Here is a 21006-nt window from a genome sequence, read left to right as displayed (position 1 = left end):
TATCATGCCCAAAGTTACTAGTTGGTCATTGGTTTAAGCTATGCGCAATGATGTTCGTATGACTCAGTCATGTTCCCCCATTACTGTCTGTTAATAGGCCTTACAACGTGTTATATACAACTTCCTTCACGAATCGGCAATCCAACATCAAGTGATCAATATTCTCAACCATACATGGTTTATACCAACAAAAAAAAAGTAGCATACAGCAATAACATCCGTCATCAACTTCAATCCCCTTCTTTGGTTTGCGTAAACGGGTAGGATGTAAGCCTCTACAAACACGCTATAGTAAAACTCTTCACATCAGAATTTGGTACCTTCATAATTTCCTCCAAAGACTAGCAAAGCTCTTCATGACAAAACTCATCATGCATCTACACTCCCCCGAGATATCTGTATAATTGAATTCCCAGGTCAATCTGTTCACCCTATTCTACACAATTTTGTATGGTTGGACCAAGTCAATATATTTTATTTTATTTTATTGTCAAAATTGGAGTAAACATTCATATGGATTCAGGGATGTATCCAAGATCCACAGACCCAACCAAAGGGAGAGCTGCCGTACATGGTACCCACCCACACTGCAGCTTAATATACGAGTGTAATGCAACATTGTACATTCACACCATGAAGGCATGAACAACTAGTTTACATTCATATCCTCATCTACCGTTTCATTTTCCATTCATAACCTGAAAGACAATTCCAATCCATAATGAAAGTAAATTGGGTGGAATAATTTAAGGAACTATAGAACCAGCAATTTTTGGACAAATATAACTAATGAAATGGGTCAACGACGAATCAAATATTTATTGCAGTAAATTTTGTATGATCCTTCCAAAGTTGACAGAGACTCCCAAGATAGTTCAGACATTTCAGACATATAAGGAAGGATGGCTAATATCAGATTATATTTTTTCTCCCTTTAAAAAATGGTTCTGATCAGAAGTCCTCCAGTAAAAGGTGAACATTGAGATGGTAATGATATAAATGAGACGCCCATGGTGTAAACACCAGAGTCAATTAGCGATGATCCCCTCTTCCATTAAGACTCGCATTGTGTAGGGACCTGCTAATCATCAAAATCAATGTGTTATTGACGCATCAAAATTGGAAGCTCACAATTAGTATCAGTAAGTTTCATTCAAGTGGATGGACGGTTAATCACTTCTGAAATAAGTCATCACAGCTATGGATAATTTTCCTTATCTACGTAAATGCGCGATGCCCTTAATTTTAGTGTGTTGAGTTAAGAGAAATTTAAACTACGGAAGAATATCAGAGAAACTATAAAATCACATGACAATTCAGATATCCACCAACAAAATCCACAGAAAAATGAACTGCAAAAAATTGAGACAGTGAAGGCAAGAAGAGGTACATCAACATCAACAACACCTTTATCTCAAACTAGTTGAGGTCGGTGGTAGATGACCCTAAAATAAAGGTAAGAATATATTGAGAAAAAAGGATAAATATAAAATTTATGCATATATATAGGCAAGGCCTGGTTCATTATATGAAGGTAAGAAAGTAAGAAGAGGTAACAGTCCATTATATCATTATCAACACAAGGCTTGGTTCATAAAACACTATCAGGTCGAGCGCACTAGAGAGCTTGGGACGAGATGTGAGAAGCAAAAGGCCATTAGGCAGCCCACTCACTTTCAGGATTATGTAATGGGCTGAATTGTTACTTGAAGGCTATTATTGCAATTATAATTTTTCTACTATTTTAATTAGGACTGCAATTTGAATTTCAAAAGCGTAACAAAATCATTGTTGGTTATGTAGCCCAGTGGTTTCCTGAATGAGCATTGAGCAATTATATCACTTTTCCCTCTCATTTTCTCTCTCTTCTCTCTCACTACCCTTCTTTCTCTCCTCTCTTCTTCTAAATTTTCTTTTCCTCTGGTTGTTATAAAATGTTGAAACAAGGAAACACAGTTGAAAGCTCGTACTTCAGGTTAAAAGCAAATTTCATTTCTTACTAACTCTCGAAGTCACAAAATCTGGGGTCACCAGCACTTTTTTCATCAGAGAAAAAAAAAATATTCAACATGGTGAGACAATCACAAACCAACATTTCAGAAAAGCTAAGCAGGTTTGAAATAACAACATTTTACTTTCTTCAGAGGCTGCAGTATAAGAAGTGGCCTTCTTTGCAACCCACCTAAGCTACATAGGTAATGCCCATAACTAAAGTGCTCCCAACCAGAAGCCTGTTGGTATAATTACCGATTAATTAATGTGCAATCCAACCAAAAATGTTCCTCATCTGACAATCAAATTAGTAAACACAGAGACATTAAATGATTATAATTTTTAAATAATAATTAGACCATAATTATTTTATCATTTCTACTGGGTTTTCATTTTATATGTATTTTTAAAGGATCAGGCAAAATAGTTATTAAAATTTATCACTGATATTTTAGTTAAATAATTATATGTCTCCCTGTGATGTTTCCATTTTATGTGGTTTATGTTTATGCTCAAGTCTATCGATATTTCAATTTTTTACTGCAATTGTTTGCATTCAAGATTTTAAATGAACTATAAGTTTTATTTATGCTAAGAAATTGGTGAACATTGCATTAATCCGGTAGAGGATATCTGTTTTGTTAAAAAGTACTAGGTTTTAATCCTGCCGCTGTCATGCGCAATTGTACTATAGATGTGGGTGATAGCAACCCCAGCCACTATATCCGCAAAACAACACTATAATTACCGTAGCAGCCGCAATCAAGGCCCAAATTGTGGCTCAATCGCATCTCTATGGTGAAAGGAGGTCAAATCCCAAATTTTCTCTGGCGTAATGGGTGTCCCATATGCATATCAAGTGGGTATTCTCTACTTCTAAGTTCTAACCCTTTCTCTAATAATGTTACCTTCAAAGTTTCGAATCCTATCTCTCAAATCCTGTTTCTCTCTCAACTGACTCTAGATTCCTGCCTCTCGATTCACTTTTCAGCAAGCCCATCACACTTCTGGTCATTTTCTGGCAAGCTGCTAATAGTTTACTCTCCCCTTCAACCCACTTCTGTCTCTTGAGATTGGCTCCTTGCCTTTGTTTTCTCTTGGAGCACTTGCCTTTTTGTCTCCTCCGATTTGTGGTTTTCCAGCAAGGCTCCACCACATAACACCTGAGCCTCCGTTTTCTCTCGGCCCACTCGCCTTTTTGCCTCGTCCATTTTGCAGTTTTCTAGTGTGGCTCCGCCACATAACACCTCAACCTACGTTTTCTTTACTATAGTGGCTATACCACTATAGCGATTTTGGGGTTGACACTAACTGTGATTAATAACTATGAAAAAGTATAGTCTAGTTCAATAAAAGCGTGAACCTACAAAAATTTATATGCAAGTAATTCTTTCTTTTACATATATGTACCAAAGACTCAAATACCATATTATAAGAATTGTTTGGATTAAGAACATTCATTCCACTTAGAACCAAAAGTGCATGTGAGCATGTCATTCAAGTCTAAGCCCAACTGTTATTCCAAAAAGCTTTCATAGTGTCCATTCAAAAAAATTCAGAGCTCATAAGGAACATAACTGAAACCATACACTTTAGTACACACCAACCAGCAACTGCATTCCTCGTTTTTAGCAATATGAAGCATAGAAATAGCAGTTAGCATTCACCAACCCCCAATTATACTTGTTATGTGTGCTATTCAATATTCCCACAAGATTTATTTTTCAAGTCCACAATAGATTTGCAACTTCATCAAAATTTTAGATTATCAGTTTATTACCTTCCGCTTAAAAGTTGATAAAACTTTCAGGCCATGATATCAACATAACATAATAACATGACTCTCAGACTCCGTGACAAGCTAAATTCACAGGAAGGGGCATAAAAACGAAGCTCAGGACAAAAGAGTATGGAGAAAAGACAAGTAGTGAGGAAAAGTAATCATAAAAAACTCATATAAGAGAATCACATTCACAGGTGATCTTGCAGAAAAGACTGCATATTCTTACTGATAACTTATCTTTCCCTGGGCTTACGTTAATAATTGCAAGACACAAGACATTACTTACAGGAATAAAAAAAAAGGCACGAGACAAGCAATGATAAATGAGTAACAGATATAAGAATAGAATGAGACAAGTGATGAAAAGAAGACACACTTGATGTGGCGCTTTCCCTTCTTGAGACCCCAACCCTCGAGCTTGGCAATGGGGCAACCACAGCGTGCTCGGAAGAGCAAAATGGCACGGCCGTTGGTGGGAGCCATCTTCCGGAGCTCAGAACGTAGGCACTCATAATCAGGGTTACTCTCGCTCCCACCCTTCCATGGAAGCTTATCAATCTCATCGGAACCACAACCAGACCTCAAAATATCTTCAGTCTGCAATTGCAAATCGAACTCCATGGCTTTCTTGAGGCCCTTGCAACCAGGGACGCGGCACTTGCGAGATCGGCCCCCGCAGCACACAAGAAGGGAGGCGGCCAAGAAGAAGATGAAGAACCCTAAGAGGCAAGAACAGATCGGGAAATGGAATTGGAATTGGGATTGAGCGAGGAGGAGGGACAGGGAGTTGAAAATGTACCAGAAATACGAGGAGAGAAGGAAAGCACCGGAGAAGAGGACCAACACAAGGATCAGAAGGTCGAGGGTGGCAGTGGCGGTGGCGGAAGGAGAATGCTTGCAGTTTCCATTGTTCGAGGATTTGGGTTTTGGGTTTGAAACAGAACAACAAGATGGAGATGGAGAAGGAGAAGGAGGGGGCATGGTGGCGATGCCGCTGCTGGCGCATCTTAGCCCAATTAATTATGTGCGCTTTTATTTTATTTTTCTAAACTAAAAATTCTTACCGTCTGTTATTATTTTTTATTTTCTTTTTAAGAAAAATTATTTTTTTTAGTGCGAAAAGAAAAGTTGAAAAATGAGCCTGGTGTGTGTTCATTGATTAGGACGAAGGATGTTAATCAATCGATTCAAATTGACCGAATCTAAAAATTGAAAACCAAATTAATCGGAAAAAAATAGTAAAATTTAATTGAATTTGATGAATTTTTGGATGAGTTGATAAAAATCGATTCTGTAATTCTCCAATCTCATCATTTATCTACTTAAGATTTCTTCCAATTATAGCCTAAAAATCATATAGCAAAATTTTAAATCCAAAACCCATTAACCCATCATGTTAGCTAAAGTGAGTTGTGCTTGATTTATGTTATGCTTTTTTTTTGTAAGATACATAATATATTTTTATTACATAGGCTATTGTTGTACAACAGCTCTTCTATAGGATGAAAATTTGGATTACTTCGTATCTCACGCAATCATATTATAATTTTTTTATTGGAAGTAAAAGATGATAATTTAACTTTTTGTTGTATAATGCTTCTAGATTGCACAATAATCACCATACAAACTTTACAAAGCAGATACATACAAAAGATATGTTATTTGCACAATAATTATCGTACAAATCTTAGGCTTTTCAAAAAAACCGAAAACCGATCCAATCTAATCCAAATTGAATAAAATTAGACTGGATCGGATCGGATTTGAAAAAAATTCAAACTGAATAAATGATTACATGATTAAACCGAAGGAATTAAATCAGGTAATTTTTACTTTCAAAACTGATCCACTCCAAACCGCGAATACCCCTAATTAGAATTATGACGCAAGAGCAATTAAAATGATTTGTGCTTTTTTTTTAATTTAGTATTTAAACATTATAAAATTATCATTTAAGCTAATATGAATAATTTAGGACGTGATAATATTAAAATAGAAGATAAAAAAATTCTCACTCTCACGGGCCACTTCCCGCCTCCCGGTACATATTCTGAAACTGTATCACCGTTTTTTTTTAAAAAATAAATAAAGAAAAAGATCATATAAAATTATAAAAATATTTTAATATCTTTGTTGTTATATACGATAAGAAAATTGTATTTAACTAATGTTTTTTTGGGCTACATGATAGTTGTGAATTTACTGTTAGAAATCAGTGATTAATATCAGCTGACAGCCGTTCAGCAACCTAGTTTAGTTGGTTCTCAATATTAAATGTAACTGGATCTGGAATTGTTCTTTCTTTTCTTTCTCCTTTTATTTTTTTCTTCTAAATTTAGTTACTTCATGAAGATATAGTACATTTTTGTTGAGAAACTTACAACAAAGTCACTGGAGTTGATCTAATGGTGAGGAGTTTTGATAGTTTATATTAGATTAAGGATTCAATTCTTATTATTGTATTCAAATAAAATAAAAAAACTACACAGACTTATAGTATCTGCTTTTTTTATTTTGAGTATCATTTTAAAATTTTGTTCATCCATTTCCTTTTCAGAAAATAAAGACACATTTGTAGATCCATAAAACAGTAACCTAAGCAGCCTGTTAAATTCTTATGCCATCCAAGGTTTAGATCTTCAGAGTCTGGAGGGCATTTATGATGTATTAATTATGATTATAACGCTTCAGTTGTGAGACTACCGTTACCTGAAACAACCTCGCCCCGCCCCCCTTCAGAAAAAAAAAAAAAAAAACCACCTCAAATCAAACGAAGCAAATTGTAGGATCATTAATTTAATTTATGTAAAAGTTCTGTTCACATAAATACTATATCCAAGTTATGTATATAGAACGTGGAAGGAAGTGAAAATATAATGCATGTATAGATTCATCCTATTTACTAATGGTTCTACAATTTGTAAATCCAACATATACTATATCTAAGCTTTTGAGTTGTGCTTGTCCATCTCGAAAGAAGCTACCTGAAAAACATGCTAGCCTGGTGAAATATTAGGTGGTAAAAGGAAGAGGAAAAACTAACTAGTTGTGCTTCCTTTTCGTACTGGTTATCTTCCCAGCTGAAATATTTGACTTGGGAAATGATGTATAGTAACTAGAAAAATCTATATGGCTTCAAAACTTTATTGGTATTCAATATGAAAATTACGTGTGGTAGGTAATTTATGTCAGCTAGTCGTATTCAAGTGGGGTCGAGGCGTAATAAGAATCTGAATACACTTAATTCGGTTACAATTCAAATAAAGAGCGATATTAAAACATTCAACTTCAACATGATTCATTTAACATGATTCATTTATTTAGTGGATTGATACGACATAAATAATTCGTTAACATTAAATTTATATGTTTTATATATTGATATGACTTGTTTAAGGGCATACCTCTGCTGTTAATGCAGAGGATCCGATTTTGCAGCAGAAAGAAACAATCATGAGACCCACCATATTTTTTGAAAAATAAAAATAAAATTAATATGACATAAATTGCGATGAGTCTATAACCGTAAAAAAACTTCTTCTGTTGTGGTAGAAGAAGTGTTTTACCCCTTGTTTAACATGTATATCAAATGAAATTGGTTCAAGTGGTATATTTTTTATTCTGTTTAAATAAAGTCTTGAATTTAAATCCTTGTGAATACAAAAAAAAATCTTTGAAAGAACTAATCCCACCACATTGCTTCCTGTGAAAGATATCTATGGTTTATCAAAAAAATAAAAAATAAAATTGTTTAATATGTGAATCAACATGACAAGAATAATATGTGTATTGACACAAATAACCCATAAGTCAAAAATATAATTAACTAAAAAAAAGTATTGTTTTTGCAGATTTACACATATAATGGCATGGAATTTTTATGTCATTTTTTACCAACATGAATAAGACACCAATATCGTTAGGTCTGTAGCCCCATTATGGTCGACTCGCCCCAAATTAATGGGTGTCTTAATCTTTTGTTTATAAGAAATGCTTAAATGTTGAGCCGTTGGAAAGAAGAGAAAGAAAAAGACACAGACGCGAAAAGAGAGAAATGCATAGGAGAAAAGTGCAAGCCAAAGACGAAGATCATTTGAGGAAGAAACCCGACACCATTGTTGAAGAAGATGAATAACATGTATAGTAAGATTCTTATCCCCTTTACAGAGAGAAACACTTGTGTGAAGCATTTGTGAGTAGTTTCATCTTTTAGAGGGTGAAATCCTTTGGTTAGTGATCCAGACAGAATCTTTTGTAATCTCATTATTCATAATGAAAGTTTTCAGAACTTGGTTCCATGATTTTTACTCTTCACATCGAATAAGTTTTCCACATTAAAAGTTTTGGTGTTCTCTATTCCTTCCTTATCTCTAATTTTAATTTTCGATTCACTGTTCATCAATCCTTCCGCAAGTTGACCTGAAGAAGGCTGAGCTACTTGATATCAAGGCCGAGTTGAAGACTGATGGGCTCCGAGACACAATAATGGTATTAGAGCTCTTAGATCAAGGGCTCTATGAGGTCAAAGATAGAGGGTGTCGTAGCACATGATGGCAACATGTTCAAACTCACCGCAGAGAACTACTCATATTGAAAACTCATGATGGATGATCATCTTTATTGCAAGGATTTATAGAACTCATTATGAGCACAAACAAGCAGAAGATTAAAGCGATAAAAAATGGGATCTCCTTAATCGGAAGGCGGTCGCTATGATACGCAAGTACATTCATAAGAGCTTGTCTGAGCACGTGTCGACCTATATGAGCTGTGGATGAAGCTGGAATCTCTGATTCAGAAGAAGACGCCATGCAACAAAGCACACTTGGTGCACCGACTTGTGAAGCTAGACTATAAGGACAAAAAAACATGATTGGGCACCTGAATACATACAAGGGGATCGTCAATCAGCTGACAAAGATTGATATGATGATTGATGATGAGTTGCAAGCACTTTTGCTACTCAACTCGTTTCCAGAGAGTCAGGATACTTTGGTGGTCACGCTCAACAACTCAGTCCCAGAAGGAAAGATGACATTAGACTCGATTCCTAACAGCCTACTAAATGAAGTGACTAAGAAGAAAGAACATGGTATAACCCAACAATATGAAGCGAATGTTGTCGAAAATCATGAAAGAACAACACACATAGGTAGAAGTAAAAGCCGAGGTTGTGACAAGAGGACGGGCTTTGAAGAATGACCAGAGGATGGGCAATGCCAAGCAGGATGTGATAAACCCAAGGAAGAAAAAATAGCAGAGCACTACGACCATAGCAACCAATGTCAAGGTCTATATCTTCCTGATTGATGAAGAGAACTATCTGAATGTAGCATATTACGGGTTCGTGGGTTGTGGACTTAGGAGCATCTTTCCATGTCACACCCCACAAGGAGTATTTTTCATCATATTAAGGCGGTGACTTTGGTATCGTAAAGATGGGTAACCAAGTTATCAACAAGATAGTGGGAGTTGGAGAAGTCGTGATGATGATTGACATGGGCTGTAGATTGGTTCAGAAGGAGGTCAGACATGTTCCTTATATGCAGATCAATATCATCTCGGCAGGAAAGCACAATGAAGTTGAGCTGGTAAACTACTTTGGTGGAGGAAGATGGAAAATCGCCAAAGATAGCTTGGTGGTAGCCCGAGGTAAGAAAGAAAGATCTTTATATGTTATAGAAAGAAAGGTCGGCAATAGAGAGACTAATGTGATGCAAGATGAATCAAGTTTGGAGCTCTGGCACAGATGACTCGAACACATGAGTAAGAGGGTCTACAAATCCTCGTTAAAAAGGAATTATTGTCGAACTTGAAAGGTCAACTCCTAAAAATATGCACACACTGTTTAGCCAACAAGCTTCATTCAGGAGACCGGACCAGCCTAGAAGAATGATGTATGCTTTTGATCTTGTCTATACTAACGTATGTTATATGTCAGAGAAATCGTTCGGTGGTGCATAATACTTCGTCACATTCATTGATGACCACTCTAGAAGAGTATAAGTGTTCTTGTTGAATACGAAAGATCAGGTACTCCAAGCATTCAAGGAGTTTCATGCAAAGGCTGAAAGGGAGACCGATAGGAAGCTAAAGGTTATTTTAGCTGACAATGGCGTAGAATAACGATGTCCATTTGAGATGTACTGCAAGGCGGAAGGTATAAAGCTGGAGAAAACACCTCCAAAGACATCTTAGTTGAATGGTTTAGCTAAAAGAATGAACTGAACCATTGAAGAACGAGTCTGAAGTATGTTGTCACATGTTAAGCTTCCCGAGGCATTCTGGGGAGAATCCGTCAAGAGTGCAGTCAACTTGATCAACCTATCACCCTCAAGTCCTCTGCAAGGAGAGATCCCATAAGAAGTTTGGATGGGTAGAAAAGAAAAGTACGAGCATCTGAAGGTATTCTGTAACACCCCAAATTCTAACAATTTATAATAGCATAAATAAATTCAATAATTTTATAAATAACAGCGGAAGTTCAAAATAATCGAATTTGGGAAGTGTTACTGCCGCACCTGTACAGGGACAAGTGCAAGGTTAACTCTATTACATTCAAATAAAAATCTAAGACTATAGTTTTTTTTTTTTTTTACATAATATTTATTACAGCTAGAAATCCTGAGTCGTATCCTCACTGCCCACTGCTAGCCCCATCCTTGCAACCTGATTTACTGAAAATCTGCTCCCCCGCAGCCGCAGGATCATTGCAGTTAACAAACACAAAAGTCAGCAAAGCTGGTAATCCCAATCAAAATACAAAAATAAATAAATAAATAAATAGAACTCATAATAATTAAATCAAGTAATATAACTCAAAAATTCAAATCAAGTTTCAACTCGTTATTAATTATATTAATCTTTATTTAGTCCATTTATTGTATTTAGTAAGGGTAATTTATCAACTAACATATTCAGCACAACATTAATCATAATATTACATAAATGGTAATATTCACAACTCAATGACATTCATCATAATCAAATCAAATAACATTTCATTATTAATCATGTTTAAGTTCATTGTACTTAGTGGGAAGAGAACCATGGTAGACCCGGGAAACCCTGCTAGTCTACCCTGTGACCCGGAAAACCTTGCCAGTCACAAACAAATCACATTGGCCATAATCAATTCACATCTTCCTAGTGTGCACACCTCTTCCCAAAATTGCTACTAGTATCCCGGGAAACCCTGCCAGACACCACTTTGGAAAGAACAGATATAATCTTTTTCACATCGGAGGCATAAAGCCCAAAAGTTGTGTTCATCACCTTGGGAGGTACCATCCCAAAGCTATCCTCCCACTGTTAATTTATTCAATCACATACAATCAATTCAATCTTGTCACGATTCTCATAATTGTCAGATAGTTTTCATGATTTCCACATCAATTTAATCAAGAGTATAATTTCAAAATTCAATCTTTCAATAATATCATAATTTCCAAATCATTTATCCAAGAATATCAAAACTTCCAAATCCATTATTCAGGGTCATCATAACTTCCATATTATTCAAATAGAATATAGGGGGATTAGGATTACATATATCAAACATATAACTACCTAAAGATTAGGACTACACCCAATAAAATTTCATACACAACAAATCTACAACCACCTAGAGATTAGGATTACCTGGTCTCCGTTTTCGCTAACTTCTAGAAGAAAAGAGTAATTTGGGGCAGAGAACCGGTTGGTAATCAGAAGAATATAAAATAAATTAAACTAAGTTTTTGAACTAAGAAGAGAGAATAATAGAGGAGAAATGTTGAAGAGTGAATTGGTTTGGTTAGGCTAGACCTCTATTTATAGTTGAAGTTTAGGGCTTACACATTACTGACTCAATGCTGACTCATCATATCTAAAAAATTTATGTTTGTTGGCTCATCATATCTAAACAATTTATGTTTGTTGGCTCATCATATCTAAACAATTTATATTTGTTGACTCATCATATCTAAACAATTTACTAATCAATCATTACTAATCAAACATAAATACATAAATCATCAATCAATTAATAAATCAATTAATCATAATTTATTATCTAATATATATATATATACATATATTAATATTATTTTATTATTAATGACCTAGAGTATTACAAAGTATCAACATTATTTTTCCAATAAAAATAAATAAATAAATATTATTACTACTAATTTATAGTTTATTATTATTATTTTATTAATAAAAATATGGGGTATTACATTCTACCCTCCTTAAAAGAAGTTTCGTCCTCGAAACTTAAAAGTTTGAGCTTCTTCAATTAAACTAAAAGGCATAAGGTTAAAGTTAATAAAAATATGGGGTATTACATTCTACCCTCATTAAAAGAAGTTTCGTCCTCGAAACTTAATTAATTAATTTTTTTTTTGAAACCCCTTAAAAAAAATGTAAGCAAACAACAAAGAGTCATGTATAACCAAGCAAACAAGACATTATAGAATACAATAAATTTAAAACACTGCAAATTAATGACTTGTTAACTTTAACCAAGCTAGGAAAAAAAGTTTCGAAACTGAATATCTTCTTTAAACAAATATAAATTTTTATTGCATATATTATCTTTCATTTGCTAGAAAATTTTTAAACAATTCCAGAACAACTCTAAAAGAAAGCTAAGTACTTTTATTAAAATAAGAACGAGTTACTAAAGATAGCGTATAAAAAAATTTAAAGAATAATATCAATAATAACTTTAAATCACAAAATAATTCCAAACATATAATCATCAAAATTTCAAAGAAATAAATCATATTTAAAGGACAAGAAAAATAACCCTTCACCACCCACCTCTCTCGATTTATTTATTTATCTTATGTCCTATTATTTTATTTCCTATTTTGTTTGTATTTATTTAACTCCGGGATCTTTGATCCCTCGAGTCAGTATCAAAAGAAAACCCCAAGCCGAACCAGGGGCTCTGATACCATTTTGTAACACCCCAAATTCTAACAATTTATAATAGCATAAATAAATTCAATAATTTTATAAATAACAGCGGAAGTTCAAAATAATCGAATTTGGGAAGTGTTACTGCCGCACCTGTACAGGGACAAGTGCAAGGCTAACTATATTACATTCAAATAAAAATCTAAGACTACACTTTAAATAAAGGAAATATGTCTTATGCATTTATTTAAATCTCATAAAATTTCTAAACTTAAAAGCTAGCTTGAAACGGAGACCAGGTAATCAGAAGAATATAAAATAAATTAAACTAAGTTTTTGAACTAAGAAGAGAGAATAGTAGAGGAGAAATGTTGAAGAGTGAATTGGTTTGGTTAGGCTAGACCTCTATTTATAGTTGAAGTTTAGGGCTTACACATTACTGACTCAATGCTGACTCATCATATCTAAACAATTTATGTTTATTGACTCATCGTATCTAAACAATTTATGTTTGTTGGCTCATCATATCTAAACAATTTATATTTGTTGCCTCATCATATCTAAACAATTTACTAATCAATCATTACTAATCAAACATAAATACATAAATCATCAATCAATTAATAAATCAATTAATCATAATTTATTTTCTAATATATATATATATATATATATACATATATTAATATTATTTTATTATTAATAACCTAGAGTATTACAAAGTATCAAAATTATTTTTCCAATAAAAATAAATATATATATTATTATTATTATTTTATTAATTAAAATATGGGGTATTACATTCTACCCTCCTTAAACGAAGTTTCGTCCTCGAAACTTAAAATTTTGAGCTTCTTCAATTAAACTAAAAGGCATAAGGTTAAAGTTAATAAAAATATGGGGTATTACATATTCAGATGTCGATCATTTGTGCATATTCACAAGGATGAACGAGAAAAGCTGGATGTAAAGACCAAAGAGTATGTTTATCTCGGCTCACCAAAAGACGAGTTCGATTATCGTCTTTGGGACCCCGTCAACATTAAGGTTGTGAGAATGTAGTGTTCTTAGAAAATCAAATTATTGTCGATGCCCAGAAGCCCAAATTCGAACTTTTGTTCATCATGAAGGCCCCGTCTCTCCTATTCAAGCTAAAGCAGGGGGAGAATCCATTCAACGGAAGGATGAAGAGGGCAGACAACAAGAAGAACCACCAACTTAAAGTGAGACAGAATTAGAACATCCGAGAGTCCGAGGTGAAACAGAATAACTGGGTTCTGAGGTGCAACCACAAACTCGATAATCTGCCCGAGTTAGACGCCCTTCCACTAGATATCTTGCAAACGAGTTCATAGTTGTTGCAGAAGAAGGATCGCCTCAGAGTTATGAAGAGGTAGTGACCAATGTTGAAAAGGAAGAGTGTGAGAAATTTGTGCAAGACGAGATAAAATCCTTGTATGAGAATCACAACTTTGACCTGGTCGAGTTAGCAAAGGGAAAACGAACTTTGAAGAACAAATAGGTATACAAACTCAAGTTGGAAGAGAACAACCCAAAGTCTAGGTGGCTGGATTATGATAAAAGGGTGCAATCAGAAGAAAGGCGTAAACTTTGAGAAGGTATTCTCATCAGTGGGGAAGATAACGTCAATCTGGACTGTTTCAGGCATAGTGACCAATCAAGACTTGGAGGTCGAACAACATGATGTGAAGACAATCTTTCCTCATGGAGACTTAAAAGAAGAAATATACATGGAGCAGCCCGAATGTTTCAAAGTTTCGAGTAAAAAACATCTGACATGTCGACTTAAGAAGAGCATATACGACTTGAAGCAAGCACCCTGACAGTGGTACAAAAAGTTTGAATCCTTCATGACTTAACATGACTTCAAGAAGACTCAAGCAGACCATTATGTGTTTATCAAAAGGTATGACAATGTCGACTTCATCATCCACTTGCTCTCGTAGATGACATGCTAATAGTGAGGAAATACACGAGGAATATTAATGCCCTCAAGAAAGCCTTGAGCAAGTCATTTGCTATGAAAGATCTTGGCCTAGCAAGACAGGTACTCAGGGTGGAGATTGTCCGGTATTTCTCAAAGAAGCTGTTGTGGCTATCTTAGGAGAAGTACATAGAGAAAATTCTGAAGAGGTTCAACATGAACATATCCAAGATAGTTAGTACTCCTCTAGCTAGAAACTTCAAGTTGAGCCAGAAGTAAGATCTAGCCAATGATGAAGAAAGAGACGAGATGTCAAAGGTCCAATATCAGTCAGTTGTAGGCAGTCTTATGTATACCATGATATGCACAAGGCCCAACCTTGCTCAAGCAATCGGGGTTGTAAGCTAGTTTCTATTGAACCCGGGCAAGGAATATTGGGACGTCGTCTGTAAGAACCCGCACCGCTAATTAAGGAAATTAATTAGATAATTCCATAATTGACCCTAATAATTATTATGAGGCTTTAATAATTATAGTAAGTGAGTAATAATGCTGAAAGTCGCTTTTCTGACAAAAAGTGCAGATACCGGTTCTGCTGCTCGGTATAAATGCGTACCGATGAAGTATCCCGAAAAATTATAATAAGTGCATGAATATTCTTAGAATAATATATAGGACTTGTAAAACAAGTTTCAAGTTAAAATAATGAGAACTGGTGCCAGAATTGATACTGGCTATGGAAAAGCGCGTACCAGAAAGGTGCTGCGAAAAATAAAATAGAAATATGAAAAATCCTAGAAAAATGAGTAGGTTTAGAATCCCAAGTTTGAGATTAAAATGCTAAGCGTAGCTATTATTGTTAATACTGTATATTTAATTTTAAGTGATCTATCAATACTCACTTTGGCCCAAAACCCTAGGCATTTGTTTATTGCTACGTGAGTGGAGGCTGACCAGAATTCCACTGTTCCATTGCCACCTTCTCTTCACCATTCCTTTTCTTTCTCTCCATTGTAGCCCTTTTGAGACCATTATTCCTCTTGAGTTCTTCATAGGGACTCCTTGTGTGGGTGTGCTTGAACCTTTGGAGAGCGAAAGGTTCTCCATTTCTGAGTGGTAGCCACTGTCATAGGGTGATTTTGGGGCTGAGTTGGTGTGTTCTTGTGGTGTGAGTCTTGTCCTTGACTTTGAAGGCTTCAAGAAGCCATTTTGAAGGAGAAAGGTGTAACCTTGTTATTCATTTTCGTGCACCTATAAGGACAGAACCTTAGAGCTGAGTTTGGAGCTCCAAGCCACTTCATTTTCGGAGTTTTAAGACTTGGAAGGTATACCTTGGTCACACTTTGTCTTTTGATGATTTTAAGATTGTTTAATCGGTTAAAAAGTAAAACTTTGATCAATTGAATAAAGGAATGTGTTTCTGAGTTCCTAAGATGCATATGAGCATATGTTTTTGGAGTTCTTGGACTCCAAATTGAGTTTGGATCATTGGAGGTCAATTATACCTTTAAAACTCAGTTTTCTTCATTCTGTCGAAGAAGTATTCGAATACTTTTCGGGCAGTATTTGAATACTTCCTGGAAAAAGGCAGTAATCGAATACCTCGCGAGACAACAACGACCTAGTTTAGTAAAATTGTGATATCTTAAGTTTCAGAGCTCTAAATTGAGTGAGGTTTGGGCCTATGTGAAGCTAACACATAGGTATACAACCCTGTAAATTTTCAGATCTATTGGATAAGTGTATTTCTCTCAGTGTATGTTTGAAGTCGAGACCCTATTGTTGGAAATTCAGCTTGTTGTAGGAACTTCGCAAAAATCATAACCGGAGTTATACAACTCCGATTGAGGAATAAAATATGTCATTGGAAATCTTGAGATGTCTAGTTTAACATAGTAAAATCTTAGAGTATTTGGTAAAGATTTGAAATGGTAGTTTTAATCTGGTAGTCGAATACTCCTTGCAGGAGTATTGAAATACTTTCCTGGGAAGAAAAGTATTCGGATACCTTTGAAGAAGTATTCGAATACTGGAAAGTATTTGAATACAGTGAGGTTTGGTATTCGGATACTGTAGTATTCGGATACTGGGGGGAAAAGTATTCAGATACTTGGTAGTATTCGAATACTTAAATGAAAGTAATCGAATACTTTCTGGAGAGCTGAAGTATTCGAATACTACTCGTGGAGTATTCGAACACCTCCTGCAGAAACAACATGAAATGACTTAAAATGAGATGAAAAGCCTTAATCAATTAATGTAACCTTGAGTAATGGTTATTGATGATTAATTACTGTATAAACAGATTGTGATTGTGCTGATTGTGGGCTTGAGCTAGTGTGAGCTCTTGGTTTGGACGTATTGCTTAAGAGGTAAGTTTTCGTGTCCTCGGTTTAGCCACTGTTGGTTCCACCATTTTCCCATGGGGAGTTGGTTGTATGCATGATGTGTTTTCATGTAATGTTTTTGTGAAATGCTAATGAGCTGTTAAATGCAATTGCTTATGATATGTATGTGGTGTTACGGGTGCAGCGAATGGCTAGTACCGTGTGGGTTTAGATGGATTCCTACACTCTCTAATCAGTAGAATTGTTATAACATACATGATATGATTATATGTTGCATTGCACTATTTTGAGAACTTATACTGTTAACTGCTTTTGAACTTATATTGCACATGTAAGTGAGCTTGGTGAAAGATCCTTGAGGACCCTTTGTCTTACTGAGATTTCTTTTTAGAGATCTCACCCCACGTTTGGGGCACCATTTCAGGTTCAGGTAATGCTGGGGTTGAGACCTCAAGCGGCAGGAGGCCGGAGCTTAGTTGATTTATATGCTGTTATGCTGATTATATTGGATGTTGGATTATGTCTGCTACTATTTGTTGATTAGCTATGATTATGTTGTTGCTGTTGAGACTTTGTTGCCTTATTTGGTGAGCATGGAGATTGTCCATGCCACATTGATTTGACTATGTCTTGGTTTAGATTCGAGTTGTAATAATGTATCAGGATTATGTCTGGACTACGTGTCGTAGTTTCGTGATTTTAGATACTCATTGCTATTATTATATTGAGCTTTTTCAGTTAGATGTCTTTGCAATATTCATACAGGCGATGTTTTTATGAAAATGATTAAGTAATCAACTTGGCTAAGTATAATGACGTCATAATTGAAAAGAAAAAGATATTTCGTATTTTTAAATTAAGCGTGGCTTAATACGATGACATGTTAACAAACCGGGTTAACACGGGGTGTTACATCGTCAGATGGATATTCATATATCTCAAAGGCACATTAAGCATATGTTTGTGCTTTGGGAGAGAAAGATTCGAGTTAGAAGCCTACTCGAATGCCGACCTAGGTGGAGATAACGACTCGGGGAAGTTGACCACATGTTACCTAACTACCTTTGCAGAAGGAGCTATTTCCTAGTAGTCCAAACTCCAGAAGTGTGTCGCGATGTCTTCTACCGAGGCCGAATATATTGTTGTAACTGAAGCCTGCAGGGAGCTAGTGTGGATGAAGAGTTTTCTATAGGAGCTCGGTCACAATCATGATAAATATTTGTAAAGTGTGATAACCAGATGTTATACCCTTAGAGAAGAACACAACATTCTATGCACGGTCAAATCACATAGATGTACGGTACTATTGGATCCGATATATGATAGAAGAGAAGTTTTTGTAACTCGTCAAGGTGCGTACCGACCTAAACTGGTTGGATATGATGACCAAGATAGTACCAATATGAAAGTTTAAAGATTGCTGTGAAGATGCTGGGTTGATTACCATGGCCCTATACCCAGGATGAGGGGGAGCTCGAAATCATCCCTCATGATTACAGAGGGGGAGATTTGTTGGGTCCGTGACCTATGATGGACCCAGCCCAAATTAATAGGTTCCCTAATCTCTTGTTTACAAGAGATGCTTAGATGTTGAGCCATTAGAGCGAAAAGAGAGAAAAAGATGCAAATGCGAAGAAAGAGAAATGTGTATGCCAGAGACGAAGATCTTATGAGGAAGAAACTTAGCGCCATTGTTGAAGAAGAAAAATAACATGTAGAGTATGATTCTCATCTCCTTTACATAGAGAAACACTTGTGTGAGGCACTTGTGAGTAGCTCAATCCTTTGGAGGGTGGAGTTCTCTGATTAGTGAGCCAGAAAAAATCTTTTGTAATCCCATTATTCATAGTGAAAGTTTTATGGACTCTGTCTTGTGAATTTTACTCTTCACATCGAAGAGATGTTCCACGTTAAAAGTTTTGGTATTCTATGTTTCTCCCTTATCTCTAATTTTAATTTTCGATTTACTATTCAGCAACGTTTGTGCAAGCTGAATTGAAGAAGGCCGGGCTACTTGATACTGAGGTCAGGCTGAAGACTGTCGGGCTCCGAGACACAACAAATATAAATATGGATCAATTTGAACACAAAATCTTATGTCGTATCAATGTGGTGTCATGAGGCCGTATGGTAAATTAACAGGAAAAATGTGTGTCCTTTTAAAGGACACAAACTTATATCATTTTATGAGAGAGAGACACACAAAGAGGTGAGATCCATATCTTTATTTATTTCTTTGTCTTAATTTTTTTAGTGAGACTCTCTTCTTTATGTTTATCTCTTAAAAGGACCTAAGTTTATATCATTTAAAAATACACACTTTTCATATGTAGTATACGCAGCCACAGATTATTATGGGATATTGACGAAATCCATTACTCGTGAAACAGCACCGGGACTGTTGCATCAGAAGCTTAGATTTTTTAAATTCATTCTCTTAAATGATAGCCAAGCTTATTAAGCTGCTAAAGTGAGAATTTTGCTTTAATTTCTTTAACTGTCATTCAGGACATCATAAATTTTGAAAGTAACATATCTTAATTCATAATTTAGCATACCTACACTGCAGCTGCAGTGAGGTACAAGCTTCCATTCACCTGCTTTTGCACTCCAATTATTGTTCAAAATTCTTTGCAATGAAAAAGAATATGTGCATGAGGTTACATGGGTGAAATCAATTAAATTTGGCCCATTTCATAATACATTCGGTCCATTGCAGGCTCATTGCCCCAGTCACATTTGCAATGAAATTCGGCCCATTGCATAATACATTTCATGATTTTCATCTACTGGGCCGACTTCCCAATTCACCATGAGTTGGTCCACACGCGCATGCATAGAAGCCAGAGCGGTCAAATCCACAAGTTTCCAACACAATCCCCAATATTTTGAATAAAAAAGAGAAAAGAAAATCTCAAATTCTAGTTGCTTAATCACATGAGATACTATTAATATCACAATTTTCCTTCTTTTCTTTTCCCTTTATGTTGGTTAGGGGTGTTCATCAACCGATCCAAACCGATTCAAACCGCAATAACCGAATCGAAAAACCGATAATCGAATAAACCGAAAATCGAAAAATCAAAAATCGAAAAAACCCCGCAAATTTTAATTGGATTGGATCGATTTTCGGATGGATTAATAAAAATCGATCCAATATATTAATTTCTCTCTACTTACTTGGGTTTTTTTTCCAATCATAGCCCAAAAATTTCTAAACCAAAGGTCCATTAACCATCAACTAAACCCAAGAAAAAGCCTAGTCACATCTCATTAACAAAATTTAATTTGTGTAGAACTTCATATCTCATTGCCCAAAAAAGAAAAAACTATATTATCGTTTAATGATGCTTTTGTATTTAAAAAAAATAAAATTACAAAGTCAATATATACAAAAGATGTTATTTACACAATAATCATGAAAAAAAAATTAGGATTTTAAAAAAACCGAAAACCGATCCAATCCAAACCGAAAAAAATTGGATTGGATCGGATTGGATTTGAAAAAAAATCTAAACCGAATGGATGATTACATGATCAAACCGAAAGAATTGAATCAGATGATTTTTCTTCCAAAACCGATCTAATCCAGACCGCGAGCACGATGAGTTTTAAAAGCTTTGTTGCTTTGTCCCTAATGTTAACCAATACAACTTATGTAGGACTCCTATTTATGCTAAATTATGCAGTTCTGAATTGTCATCTTCTGCTTGTTACATCTTCAAATGGACCTCATATTTCATAATAACAATGAGCTAGCGGTAGAGCCAACAATCTCTCTCTAGTATATCTCTCAACGGCTTTCCTGAGACACATTAATGAACATAATTTCATGATGTTTACCTAAAGGGAATGCAGCCACACCGGTCATGTGTAGTCTCAGTTAGTCACACTCATCACATCTTGAACTACATAGGTCAACTAACTTTATGCATCACTGTTCTTTAAAAGACCCAACACATGGTAGCCAACACTTTTCTCTCTACCACCAGTCTGGAAATTTCTTTTCTCTCATTAGAGACTAAAAACAGAAC

At 35.2% G+C, this 21006-nt stretch overlaps 1 protein-coding gene across 1 annotated transcript; it reads right to left on the bottom strand.

The window, feature by feature from the left end:
• Positions 1 to 754: 754 nt before the first annotated feature.
• LOC133291311 (uncharacterized protein At5g19025) lies at positions 755 to 4793 on the bottom strand. The gene is made up of 2 exons (XM_061489559.1): positions 4152 to 4793; positions 755 to 1078 (listed from the first exon to the last, which is right to left on the bottom strand). The coding sequence occupies exons 1-2, from the start codon at positions 4754 to 4756 to the stop codon at positions 1033 to 1035; spliced, it is 651 nt and encodes a 216-aa protein (XP_061345543.1). The 5' UTR covers positions 4757 to 4793; the 3' UTR covers positions 755 to 1032.
• Positions 4794 to 21006: the final 16213 nt, after the last annotated feature.

Source organism: Gastrolobium bilobum, unplaced genomic scaffold, assembly GCF_033153095.1.
Source record: "Gastrolobium bilobum isolate Gb01-03AN ecotype WA unplaced genomic scaffold, APGP_CSIRO_Gbil_v1 utg7904, whole genome shotgun sequence".
In the NCBI taxonomy this organism is placed as follows: domain Eukaryota; kingdom Viridiplantae; phylum Streptophyta; class Magnoliopsida; order Fabales; family Fabaceae; genus Gastrolobium; species Gastrolobium bilobum.
This window is presented reverse-complemented; position numbering and strand designations above follow the sequence as displayed.